Source organism: Nicotiana attenuata, unplaced genomic scaffold, assembly GCF_001879085.1.
Source record: "Nicotiana attenuata strain UT unplaced genomic scaffold, NIATTr2, whole genome shotgun sequence".
Taxonomy (NCBI): domain Eukaryota; kingdom Viridiplantae; phylum Streptophyta; class Magnoliopsida; order Solanales; family Solanaceae; genus Nicotiana; species Nicotiana attenuata.
The window spans coordinates 211378-223586 of record NW_017670555.1 but is presented as its reverse complement, the minus strand read 5'-3'; the positions used below and the strand labels follow the sequence as shown (position 1 = coordinate 223586).

Here is a 12209-nt window from a genome sequence, read left to right as displayed (position 1 = left end):
AAATGCTTTAAAAACTGGAAAAAAAAAATTTGTAAAAATTGAATTGTTCTTGTAAAAACTGAAACAAAAAAAGAAGAAGACTTTACTAAATTAGTGGACTAGTTGTGCATTAGTTTAAAAACACGAAAATATTTTGCAAAATATTTTTTTAAGTAATTATTTTTAATTCAGCATTGACCTAACGGTCAAAGGGCATAAGTGAACCAAAAAGGTGGATGGAGGGGTATTTTTAGCCCAATAGGTGAATGAGGGGTATTGTTAAACCTTTTCCAATAGTTTAGGACATTTTGAACCCTTTTCCGTTGACAAAAAGATGGTGTTGAGAAAAGTCAATGAGGTAGATTCCGCTTACTCATATATCAACAGCTTAATGAGTCACTTCTGAGTTGCTTAAATTGGAAAGTGAAAAAAGTCTTTGAGTAGGGGTGTTCATAAAAATCCGAAAAACTGAACCAAACCGAAAATCAAACCAAATCGACCAAAAAATCTGATACTTTTTGGTTTGGTTTGATTTTGGTTTTGAATTTTAAAAACCGATCAAATTTGGTTGGTTTTGGTTTTAATCAGAAAAAAATCAAAAAATAAACGAACCAAACCAACTATAGGAGTAGCTATTTCAAATTTATTATTACACCTATATATATGTATATTTTTATACAAAGTTTCAAAAATTTAATGGTAAATGTTAATAGTTTGCACTTTTAGTATAGTGCTTTACTTTTACATTCTAGTTTGATTGGTAGTTTTCTTTTGTTAAGTGTAAGAAACCATTTCGTGTAAAAAATAATATATTTTTAATTGAGTCTTTAAATTATTCATTACTATTTGATTCAATTATCATCAATATAAATAATAGATTTCACAAAGGGCAACTGATTTGATAGTGTTACGTTGAAAATGTGGTCTCCAGAATATGTGTTTGGTAGTGTATGTCTTATATTTAAGAAAAAACCGACAAATAACCGAAAAAACCGAAAACCTGACATAAACCGAATCGAGAAAAAACCGACTTAATTGGTTTGGTTTGGTTCTAATATTTGAAAAACCGACTTACTTGGTTTGGTTTCTTTTTAGGGAAAAATCGATCCAAACCGAACCACGAACACAATCTTATTTCGTCATTGATAATTTTTATTTGGATAATATTAGCTACTTCTAGAAAACCAAATCGTAAATATTTGAACAATTGAAAAACAATCCAGGAGTCTATGTATTCAAAAGTAGGTGAATGTGCTGCCGTCATGTAGGATTGACCATTAAACGATCTACATTCTTTAACTCAAAGTCAACTTAAACCATTTGAATTCTTAAGTGCATGTGTGTTTTGATACTAGAGTTGTGAAACATATGGTCAAATTTTGGCTCCTCATCACCCACCTACCCATTCACCCAAATAAAGAAAAAAGGAATTTTTACCTAAATAGCTGGTTAGATTCATTAATTATTATTTTAACTGATATACTTAAATTTTATATTGATTATATATATTTATCAAAAAATTATAAAGGAATTCTGCATACATTATACATCTGCCGGCTATTTTTAGTTTAAGCGATTGGTGGCCGACTATTTGAGTTAATTCTTCAAAAAAATACGTAGAATCTAATATTTTTACTCGATAATGTAGAAGAATGTTACACAATTTAATCCAGTAATTTTAACTACATATAACTGCCATAACAAGCATAAATTGGTAAAACAAAAAGATAGCTTATGAACTTATTAGAGATGTACATACAAACTTTTCTTCTTAGCGTTGATTGTGTATTGGTAAAATTTGGCTTTCACACGTAGATAGTTTACATGGCGAAACGATGCTGCTTCAGATAAATGTCACCCTGGGGATGAATGAACACCAGAAGTCTGCCCACGAGAAATATCTTTGACCGGCAGCCCCTTACCGGGGAGACGGAAGTAGTGCCTCGGTGAAACACTACGAGGACGACCTCGGGGATTCATTGATGCAGTTGTAATCTAGAGTCTTGTTTGGTTTTCAACCGTCTCTAAAATATTCAGGATCTATTCATATTCACTACGGCTGATGTTTATTCCACAGCTGACGGATATCTCGCTAATCAATAACCACCAAAAACAACGTGTGGGATGGGATATGGACGTTAGGTTAGGCTATAACTTACTCATTATTATAAGCTACTGTATTTCGCTCTTGTCAAACTGGGTAATCATCGATCTTTACTTTGCAGCATTGTAGATCATAAACAATCTCAATACAATTATTCTTTTTTTTTTTTTGCTTACCTACTTTAATCACATTATTATCATTATTTATTGCTTATTTAGCCTAGAAAAGTGATTTATTTAACCGATTATTAGTGACCTCATCAAATATAAATTCAACTATTTTATCCTGAAATTGTTTTTGTGTTAAACAGATTGAAATTGGTAGTTGTTGTGACCTTATAATCTGTAAAATTGTCTGATATATTGTTAGCATTATATGTCTTAAATGTAAAAGGAAAAAGTATAAAAAATTGCCATGAGTTAAAGATTATAGTACTATATATATACACACACGAGGAAAAGCATGAAGTTGGCTGCATTCAGATTAGGAGAATCCCATTTCAACTTTTTCCTCGGCTCATTAATTAAGGTGTTGTTATATCAGTAATAATCTAACAAATAAAAGGACGGCAGGTGAGTTATTTAATAAGTATCTCTTTCCCACGAAAATAGCACGGGCTAGTCAGTTTTCGGACTGGTAATTGAAAAATAGTTAGAGCCATTGAAAAATAGCTACTATTTTGCTGCAACATGAAATATTCCAACATAATATATTAGAGATTGGTGCATCTGTGTATGAACTTCCAGCATATTATGCTGGAACTCCAACACACGAAAAGTTCCACCATAATATTCTGGAGATTGGAGCACCTGTGTATGAACTTCCAGCATATTATGCTGGAACTCCAGTATATTATGCTGGAATATTTTCCGGATTTTGAAAAGTGTTTTTGTTAAGATTTATCTTTACATAAAAAATGACTAAATTTCAATTACTTTTGAAAATGTGGCTATTTTTCAATTACCACTTATAAATTTGGCTATTTTTGAATTTCGGCCCCTCTTTCCTCGCTTATCCACTCCCTAGCTTCTCATTAATAACCAACGAATTTACTATTTATACGCAAAACAGGAAAGAAAATGATATCTTTTTACACTATTAAATTTATTTAAAACCAACTACTCATCATTTATTAATGGCAAGTGCAAGTTGAAAATTCAAAAAAAGAAAGTAACTTGCAATATTCAATTCAACTAAGACAAACCCTTTTTCTTAGTAAAGTATTCATAGATTCTTCAAAAAATTATATTATATAAAAATTATTTATACTATTAATAGAGATTCACATTTTCTTACCATCACCTCCATTGTAAAAAGTAAATTTTAATTATGCACTTCTAACTTATATAACTTTAACAACTCAATTCATTTTGTTCTTATGAATAATTATTGTCACTTCTAGTAAGATCGAAATTATTACTCATGCCGATAAAACTACATTCATCTCGTGGAATAAAATTTTCAACACATATTGCCTTCAATTATTCAACGAATATTTTTTCAATATCATTTTATGCTGTCCTCTATTTTAATCTGCTTAAAAGAAAAACCATTTGATATATGAAAACTGTTTAGTCTTACATTTTTTTCAATTATCCTCAATATTATATTCTTCAAATTATAAAAATATCATTTCATGCTTAAATCACACATTATAATGGGGCTTTTAATATGTATTTAACGGATTATTTTTTGAATTTTATATCCAGTCAACCAAACCATATAAAATGAAACTGATCCAAATTTATCCTTCTGTAACTTGTCATGTGGACGCGTGCAGAGAATTAATGCACAATCTAATGAATGCGAACAAAAAGCAAAGGCTACATTTTTATTCTAGCTTATGAAGAAAAAGCTCAACATCTCTCTCTCAGTAAAACCTCTGATATTTAGCTTTCTCTCTCTAGAAATTCATTACATACAACACTCACATTTTATAAATTCAAAACCCTAGCAACTTTCCGATCCTCCGACGACGATCGTTGTCGATGTCGCCGGCGAGAGGAAACGGAGCTCCGATTCACTTCATTGATCTCAGCTGATTTCATTTTTATCCTTGCTCCTGAGTATTTTTGTGCTTTGGGAAGGTTCTAGAAGAAATGTACAAAAACCAGCTGCAAGAGCTGGCACAAAGGAGCTGCTTCAACTTGCCGTCTTACACTTGTATTAGAGAAGGTCCGGATCACGCGCCGCGGTTCAAGGCTACTGTTAACTTCAATGGCGAAATCTTTGAGAGTCCGAATTACTGCTCTACACTTCGCCAGGCTGAGCACTCTGCTGCTGAGGTTGCATTAAATGCACTCGCTAATCGCGGTCCTTCCTACTCGCTTGCTGCTAGAATTCTGGTATTTTCTTTTTCCTATTTTTGTGGCAAAATGTTAGGCTATTTTCCCCATCATTTGTTTCAGGTGGCCTTTTTTACGCTTTTTTTTTCTCGATTGATTTTGCTTAAATGAATATCTTTTTTATGTTCTATTGAGGATATTTAGGAGGTTTTGCTTGCGAGTTTAAAAAATATTTTACACAATCAGGTCAGTTCTTCGGTGATTACAGGTAAATCATTTGATAAGAATTAATTGGTGATTTGGTAAATGATAATTAACCTGCTATCAAAGGTTAAGATAACTTTTATACTGGCAGTGTATATAACTTGAATCCTTTGCCTAAATATATATGCACTAGTGACTTCTTTATAATAGTTCCAGTGAATATTGGTCCTTTAGACTAAGATGGTGGAATAAGTGTAGTCATGTGATGTAGCAAGGCTATTTTTGAAGGGAAAAGAAAGTGAGGTAACGATTGTTTATATACTTTTAGTTTTTTCTTTTTAGTTTTTATAATTGTGGCGGCTAGGGTAGCCATCCAACAACCAAGGTTATGGGAGAATTCACCTAATGTTGCTTCTGACAGGATTCGAACCATTAATGTATTTTTGTTTCTTGATCACTACTACAGTTTTTTTCTATAGAAAACTTTTTTGCTAGATTTTTGGGGTCCAGAACTTCTGGAGGATAGTGCCAACTTCTAATGGCTCTGTAGGTAATTGGTCTCATCATGTATTGCTGCATCATTTCTGTATTGTGCTTAATTTTATAGTTAGGTAAACTTAATCTCGAACAAATCTGAATATACGTGACCAATATAACAAATATGCAGTAAAAATGACAGAGCAGGTGCAAGTAAGTCCAACATTTGTAATCACAAATTGTGGCCTCTATGGATTTTTTGCAATGACTAATTGTTTTAAATTAATATATGGTTCTTACACTTAGTTGTGACAGTAGAAGGCTCATGATTACTTTGGCATTGTGGTTTCTGATGCTTTAAACACTGATTTGCAGGATGAGACAGGGGTGTATAAGAATCTGTTACAGGAAGTTTCACAAAGAGTAGGAGCATCATTGCCAGCATATACGACTTTTAGATCTGGTCTAGGACATCTTCCTGTCTTTACCTGCACGGTAGAGTTGGCAGGCGTCACATTTACTGGCGAGCCAGCAAAGAATAAGAAGCAAGCTGAAAAGAATGCAGCCATGGCAGCTTGGTCGTCTCTGAAATTATGTAAGTGATTCCAACGTCTGTGAACCAATTCATATTTGCTGCATGGATTATTTGGGAACATTATTTCTTTATGAAGAAGTTATCATAAAGCTGCATCGCATGTATGTATGCGTGTCGGCAAGGCTTATGGAGCTGTTATAAATGCCAAATCATGACTTGTGTGTGGATTTAGGGTTTTGGGGGGTGTTATATTCTTCTAAACTTATTTTGCATCTGGTGTGAGACTCAGCACGGAAGATGGAAGAATATAGATATGTTTAGTTGGTTTAAAGAAAAAGTCTGGATCATCTGAACAGAAATTATGCAGTGCCAAATTTCAGGGTAAAGGGCTGTACTAGTGAATTGTTTAGGTTGACGGAACTGCAAAGATACGCTGAAGAATAGCTGAGGTGAAAACTACAGCAGAAGCAGAAGAGGGAGGAACAAGAACGAAGAGACAATTGAATTATTGAAAGAGTGAATTCAAAACTTAGGGCTCGAAAATGGATGAATCTGTTTGGATTGTAGTGGAAGCACAACTAGGTGGATGATGAGTGCCACTGATATTATCAGCTATTTAGAAAATAATAAGTATATATACCTACTTGTATATGTAAAAAGCTAGCTGAAAAACTGATGAACAAAATCAGGACGGCTTCCATACAGACTAGCATATAGATGGCTAGATAGATAAAAGGATCAACAGTTAGCTAAGAGCTTAAGATAAGACCTGGAGAATGAGGCTTCTTGGGAAGCAAAAAAGTATATGAGCATAAAAACCACTCTTATCCTAAAAAATTAAAAAAAATAGAAGAATATGAAGTAAAAACCAGTGAACCTAGTGAACTTGGACATTTTATGTGAAGTATTTAGCTAGTCTCTTGTTAATTCCAAATGTTTTCCTCCCAACTGCCACCACCCCAACCCAAAAAGGGGGTAGAAATTACATTGACCCAACCCACCTGCCTGTTTTCTCTTTGTATACAGTTGCATACATCACAATTACCAGCTAGGCTCTTATTAATTCCAAATGTACCCTCCCAACCACCACCATCCCAACACAAAAAGGGGACTGAGCTACACTGACCCAACTCACCACCCGCCTGTTTTCCCTTTATATATGGTTGCATACATCACAATTACCCAGGCACTTTCTTCTGGTCTTCCTAGCATTACTAACATTTAACTTCCAATTGGATGAAAACTTCCTAATGCCTGTATTTTGCATCATCATGCGTAATATCTGTTAAAGATTGCTATTGACTTGAAATTTGAATGGCAGCTCCAAAGAGGGCAAATGACTAATGACTGATAGAACTATAAATCAAGTCCTGCTTGGACATTTCTGCTCAAAATTGTCAGAGCATATGTTCCCTCTGCCTTGCCACCCCTTATTCTTCCTCTTCCCCCTGCTCTTTCTTTTTCCATTGTTGGGCAGCCGATGTTTGGTGCACTAGTTCCTTTTTTTTTTGGGGGGGGGGGGGGGGGGGTGGAGGTGTTCACCTATTCGGTTCTAGATGTACATACCTACACATGTATGCCTCTTGGTTTGGTCAGGTGACATATGCCTTTTGGTTTTTGTCAGGTAATACTGGATGTATCGGTGGTCATGTATAGCCTCGTTTTGAATATCCGAGCTGGTTTTATAATAGCTGAGCTCGATTTTAGCTAAATGGCATACAAGCTTAATATTTAATAATTACAAGCAAATAAACCAGCTCGAGCATGAACTCAATTCAAGCTCACTTATATATTATTTTTTGAAAATCTAGAAAAACTAAATAGTGGCTTAGAGTCTTTTTCACTAATTCTTACAAAGATCATTATTGATTATCAAAGATACATACTTGAGAGAATAATCGATGTTTAGCTAAATGGCATACAAGCTTAATATTTAATAATTACAAGCAAATAAACCAGCTCGAGCATGAACTCAATTCAAGCTCACTTATATATTATTTTTGAAAATCTAGAAAAACTAAATAGTGGATTAGAGTCTTTTTCACTAATTCTTACAAAGATCATTATTGATTATCAAAGATACATACTTGAGAGAATAATTGATGTTTCATATACTTAGGTACTTTCATATTTGTATGTCTGAGGATAAATGGTTATAAATGATATAATATACAAGCTCGAAACTCGGTTGTATTATCAAAAAGTTGAGCTGAGCTAGAGCTTACTCGGGTGAAATTCAAAAATAGCCAAATTTACAAGTGGTAATTGAAAAATAGCCACAGTTTCAAAAGTAATCGAAATTTAGCCACTTTTCATATAAAGATAAATCTGAACGAAAACACTGTTCAAAATTCGGAATATATTCCAGCATAATATACTGGAGTTCGAGTTTTTTACATGTGAACTTCCAGCATAATATACTAGAGTTCCAGCATAATATGCTGGAAGTTCATACACAGGTGCTCCAATCTCCGGTATATTATGCTGGAACTTTCCGTGTTGCAGCAAAATAGTGGCTATTTTTCAATGACTTTACAAACGCTGGCTATTTTTCAATTGCTAGTCCGAAAACTGGCTACCCGGTACTATTTTCACAGCTTACTCAACAGCAGAGTTAATTATAACATCCAGTTCGAAAAATTAAAAAGATTAAACCAGACGGGCTATTTCTCTTCTTTCTGAGCTTCGTGACTTTCTTGTCCGGACGATTCATTAAAAAATGATAAGCTTAAGAGGTCCAGGTATTTTAAACATTCAAGTAAAGACATTGATTGAGAAGGATTTTAGTGCTAGAATGTAATGCTTGCCTGAATGTTTACAGATGTTTATATCATCAGCATTGGCATGGTGCATCAAATGTTGGAAATTCTGTGGTACGAGAACTTTCAGTGCTACAATCTAACATTTGCCTGAATGCTTGTGCTTGCAAATCATTACATTTTTCGTTTCTAATTTATATTAATTAGATAGATATTCACTTTCTACACTGATGATAAGCTTTAATTTGTATTTTACTATCATGAATGATCAGTTGAACTATTCTGTTTGACATTCTTCTATTATTTGTCTATCAGTAGCACAGCAGTCTGAAAGTTCAAAACCAGACCGAGGAAGAAATGATGAGCAAGAGCATGTAACTGTTGCACGTGCACTACAAAAGTATATTTTGAAGGCAAGGCTGGCTAGAATATCATTCCCGATTAAATTTCCAACACCTAATCCAAGATCAAGTGTACAACAGGCTCCATCTACAACGTCAAAACTCCTTCCCCTAATATGTCCAAGAACAGCTCCTCGCAGTAGGCCGGTCAGTCCATTATGTCTAAAACCTGCTACTCCAAGTAGACCCTTTGATACTACAGAAAGCGACACATCATTGAGCCCAAGGACTGCTCAAGCCATAAGTGCCATTTTAAGTGACAGCTTTTCTGTAGATAGCAGCCACAAGGTTCGAGCGGAGAAGTTCCCTGCTGCTAGTGCAGCCCCATATATTCCTGTCAGGCATTTTGGCCCACACCATCGAATGGCTCCTCCAGTGACCATACGGAATGCAATTCCTGTTTACTCTGCACCCCCACTTCCTCCACCATCCAGGTCTCCAAGTGTTATAAGGTCTCCGGGTCTGGGAGTGGCACCACCTGTCTGTGTAAGACAGGCAATGCCGGTTTATGCTGCACCCCCTGTTCGGGCAGAAAAGCTCCCCACATTAGATACAGCACTTCAAGTAGTGGAGCCTACCTTTTCTAAAGCTCCACCTGTTAAAGTTGAAGAACCACTAGCTTCAGAGGGACCTGAAATTCAGGTACATGAATTACCAACTTGTAAAGCAGTACCATGCAAGCCAGAATTGGCACATGACCATTCTGAAGAGCAACCATGTTCTCAAGTCCAGCCGACTAAGAGAGAGGAGCCAGCTGACTTTGAAATTTCAAGGAGCGTGACGATGCCTGTGGAAGGAACCAAGACTGCAGCTGAGGAGAAGCCACAGGAGTCTCTAGAAATTGAGATTTTGAAACAACTAAAGATATGATGTATTGTCAGGCATGGGATGGTTCGGACTGCAGAACCCTTCAATAGGCTTTCGTACTAGGATTTAGTTTGTATGTTCTTATGTAGTCTCAAAAAAAAAAGTCTAAATCTGTCGGTCACTTTCGCAATTTTCATTTGGAATAGTTTTATTAAGATAGCTGTAGCTGCCTTTTTACCGCAGTTCCTTTCCAGTTCAATACCAGCAATTCTATGAAATTACTTGCAGCTAGTTGGATGTATAGTTATAATACCAGTCAAAGGGCTTTATCGAATAACAGTTAGCAGCAAAAATGCCGAAATAGAGACCTCTCAAAACTAGAGTTTCGCCTCGTGTGTATCCGTTAAAAATGCAGTATCGTTTCACTTTATTAAAAAGTAAGATGTCGAGAGTTTGCTTCCTTTCCCTAGCAGGGTCAGAATTGACTTACATCCGTTCTCTACCGCTATCCTTGGTTACTATTCCTTTAAATCCCTCTTTGCTGGCGATTGTAGAACTATAACATATGCAAACACTTTATCACTAAGCGGATCGTTGCTTTAAACAGTATATTTCATTAGGAACTGCCTTTCGAACTTCATCCAACTTAAATGTATAGATAAATCGAAAAAGGCCTACAATTACCCTTATACTATTTGACATATACCACTTTTGTCCTGCGTTAAATTTTAGTACCAAGAGTATTTGCATAAATATCCGAAATTTGCTAGAGTCCAAAAATTACATAACTCGAGTTTGAGGCCTCCATGCTAGAACTGTCATTGCTCGAGAAGAAAGACAGCAAGATGGAAGTACGGACTCAGTTAGGAGTTCGGGCAACACTGATACGTAGGAAAATATAGTGTCCAAATTAAAAGGAGTGTGTTTGCATCTACTAAAGAACATGCTTGACTATTCAATACAAAAGGTTCCTGTACATACTGTACATGCATCACAAACCTTTACCTGAACAGAACAGCCACAAAACTACGAACTTGACTGGCGGATTAACATGAAGAGACCTAGATTTTGTCGACAATTGATGTGGTGACTGAAGCTATATGTGCACATGAAACTTGACAATCGACCGTGACTACACTCTACACTTTAAGAAGAGAAGCCAGCTTCCATTGCACGATATATCGAAGTAGTGTCAAACCGGAAGTTTCTGAAGCTTTTGCCAGGACCTGTGTCTGGGGGATGTGCATCAGCTGCAGGCTTGTTCAATTGAATCTCAGTTAAAACTGAGCTGCTCCCAGTGGAACTATTCTTTGCGTTCCATACACTTTTTCCTACATAAATGAACTAAACCTTATCAGCAAATTGTATAAAATTAATATGCTGTGTCCTAAACACAAGATATTAAATGAAAGTTAGCATTAAAACTCCCACTGGACTAATGTAATGCATAAGCTTAGGCTTTTGATAAAATGCTGACTGAGCTTTTCTTTCTATAGCTAGTTGAATGTATTGGAGGTAACTACTATCATACTTCCCAACTTTTTTCTATAAGCAACTGAGAGGGTGACATTTTCTTAATCAGATTAGATTTGGTGAGCTCAATTTAGACCTTATGCAATCACATTCTACTCTTTCCCATAAGTCGTTGACTATTCATAGTTATTACTCCCTCTGTTTCAGTTTATATGCTATTGTTTGATTGGGCACAAAATGTAAGAGAGAAATGAAGACTTTGAAACTTGTGGTCTTTTTATTTCTTTTGAGAAAGACTTTGAAACTTGTAGTCTTTTTTCTTTTTTTTTTGAGAGACTTTGAAACTTGTGATTTTAAATATGCCATAATATTTATGCGGCTATAAGACTTTTAAGACTACTAGTCTTAACTCTTAAACATGCCATAACATTTGTGTGGTTATCATTAATGGTAAAATGGAAAGTTCAAGTTAAATTATTTCTTCTAAATTTAGAAAGGCGTCACTCCTTTTTAAACAGACTAATAAGGAAATAGCGCCAATCTTTTTGAAGTAGAGGGAGTACCTTTTAGACCAAAGAAGAGTAGATGAACTAGAGGGGAAAGTTGGAAGGAGAACATTCTAACGTTCTTTCATTCTGATTTGTCTTGGTGAGAGGGCTTCAAGAAAGGTTAGAAGTATCATTAAACAACAGTCGACAGCTGGTGTATCTTCCTTGTACTTAGTACATCTCAGGTTTAACGACATGGTGTATCTTCCCTGTACTTATTAAATCTCAGGGGTCCCTACTGAAGTCATCTTAAATAAAATATAGCTAGGATCTTACAAAACACCTCACATAAAGAAAGAGAGAGGAGAGGGACCATTATCCACTACCATAACAAACTGAATCATACAAACTAGTCGTATCTCATGAGATATCCTATACCAATTCAAAAGAAGGTGAAGGGGCGCTGCGGACAAGAAAATTGGATCAGTTATGCAAGTAGTCATTGGTTTCATGATTGTTGAGAGATCAACCAACCAACAAAAAAAGTAAAATGAACAATTCCCCCTAAACCCCACCCCCACCCCCCTTTTTTCCTTCGAGGGTGGAAGAGATTCAGATAGATGCATTTAACCCGAGAGAAAGGTTTTTTTTTATTAAGAATATAGGGGTACGGAGTAGGGACTTGAGTGAGTTGGGT

General features: G+C 35.4%; 2 protein-coding genes across 2 annotated transcripts in view; one reads left to right on the top strand and one right to left on the bottom strand.

The window, feature by feature from the left end:
• Nucleotides 1–3913: 3913 nt before the first annotated feature.
• Nucleotides 3914–9838, top strand: LOC109240907 (double-stranded RNA-binding protein 2-like). The gene is made up of 3 exons (XM_019407589.1): nucleotides 3914–4428; nucleotides 5425–5644; nucleotides 8659–9838. Exons 1-3 carry the CDS (start codon nucleotides 4183–4185, stop codon nucleotides 9612–9614), a joined length of 1422 nt encoding a protein of 473 aa, XP_019263134.1. The 5' UTR covers nucleotides 3914–4182; the 3' UTR covers nucleotides 9615–9838.
• A 511-nt stretch (nucleotides 9839–10349) lies between these two features.
• LOC109240906 (mRNA-decapping enzyme subunit 2) overlaps nucleotides 10350–12209 on the bottom strand; it is a 16330-nt gene continuing 14470 nt past the window's right edge. Inside the window, exon 8 of the mRNA XM_019407588.1 lies at nucleotides 10350–10882. Coding sequence (XP_019263133.1) covers nucleotides 10698–10882 — 185 coding nt within the window. The 3' untranslated portion in view covers nucleotides 10350–10697. The remainder of the gene's footprint in view (nucleotides 10883–12209) is intronic.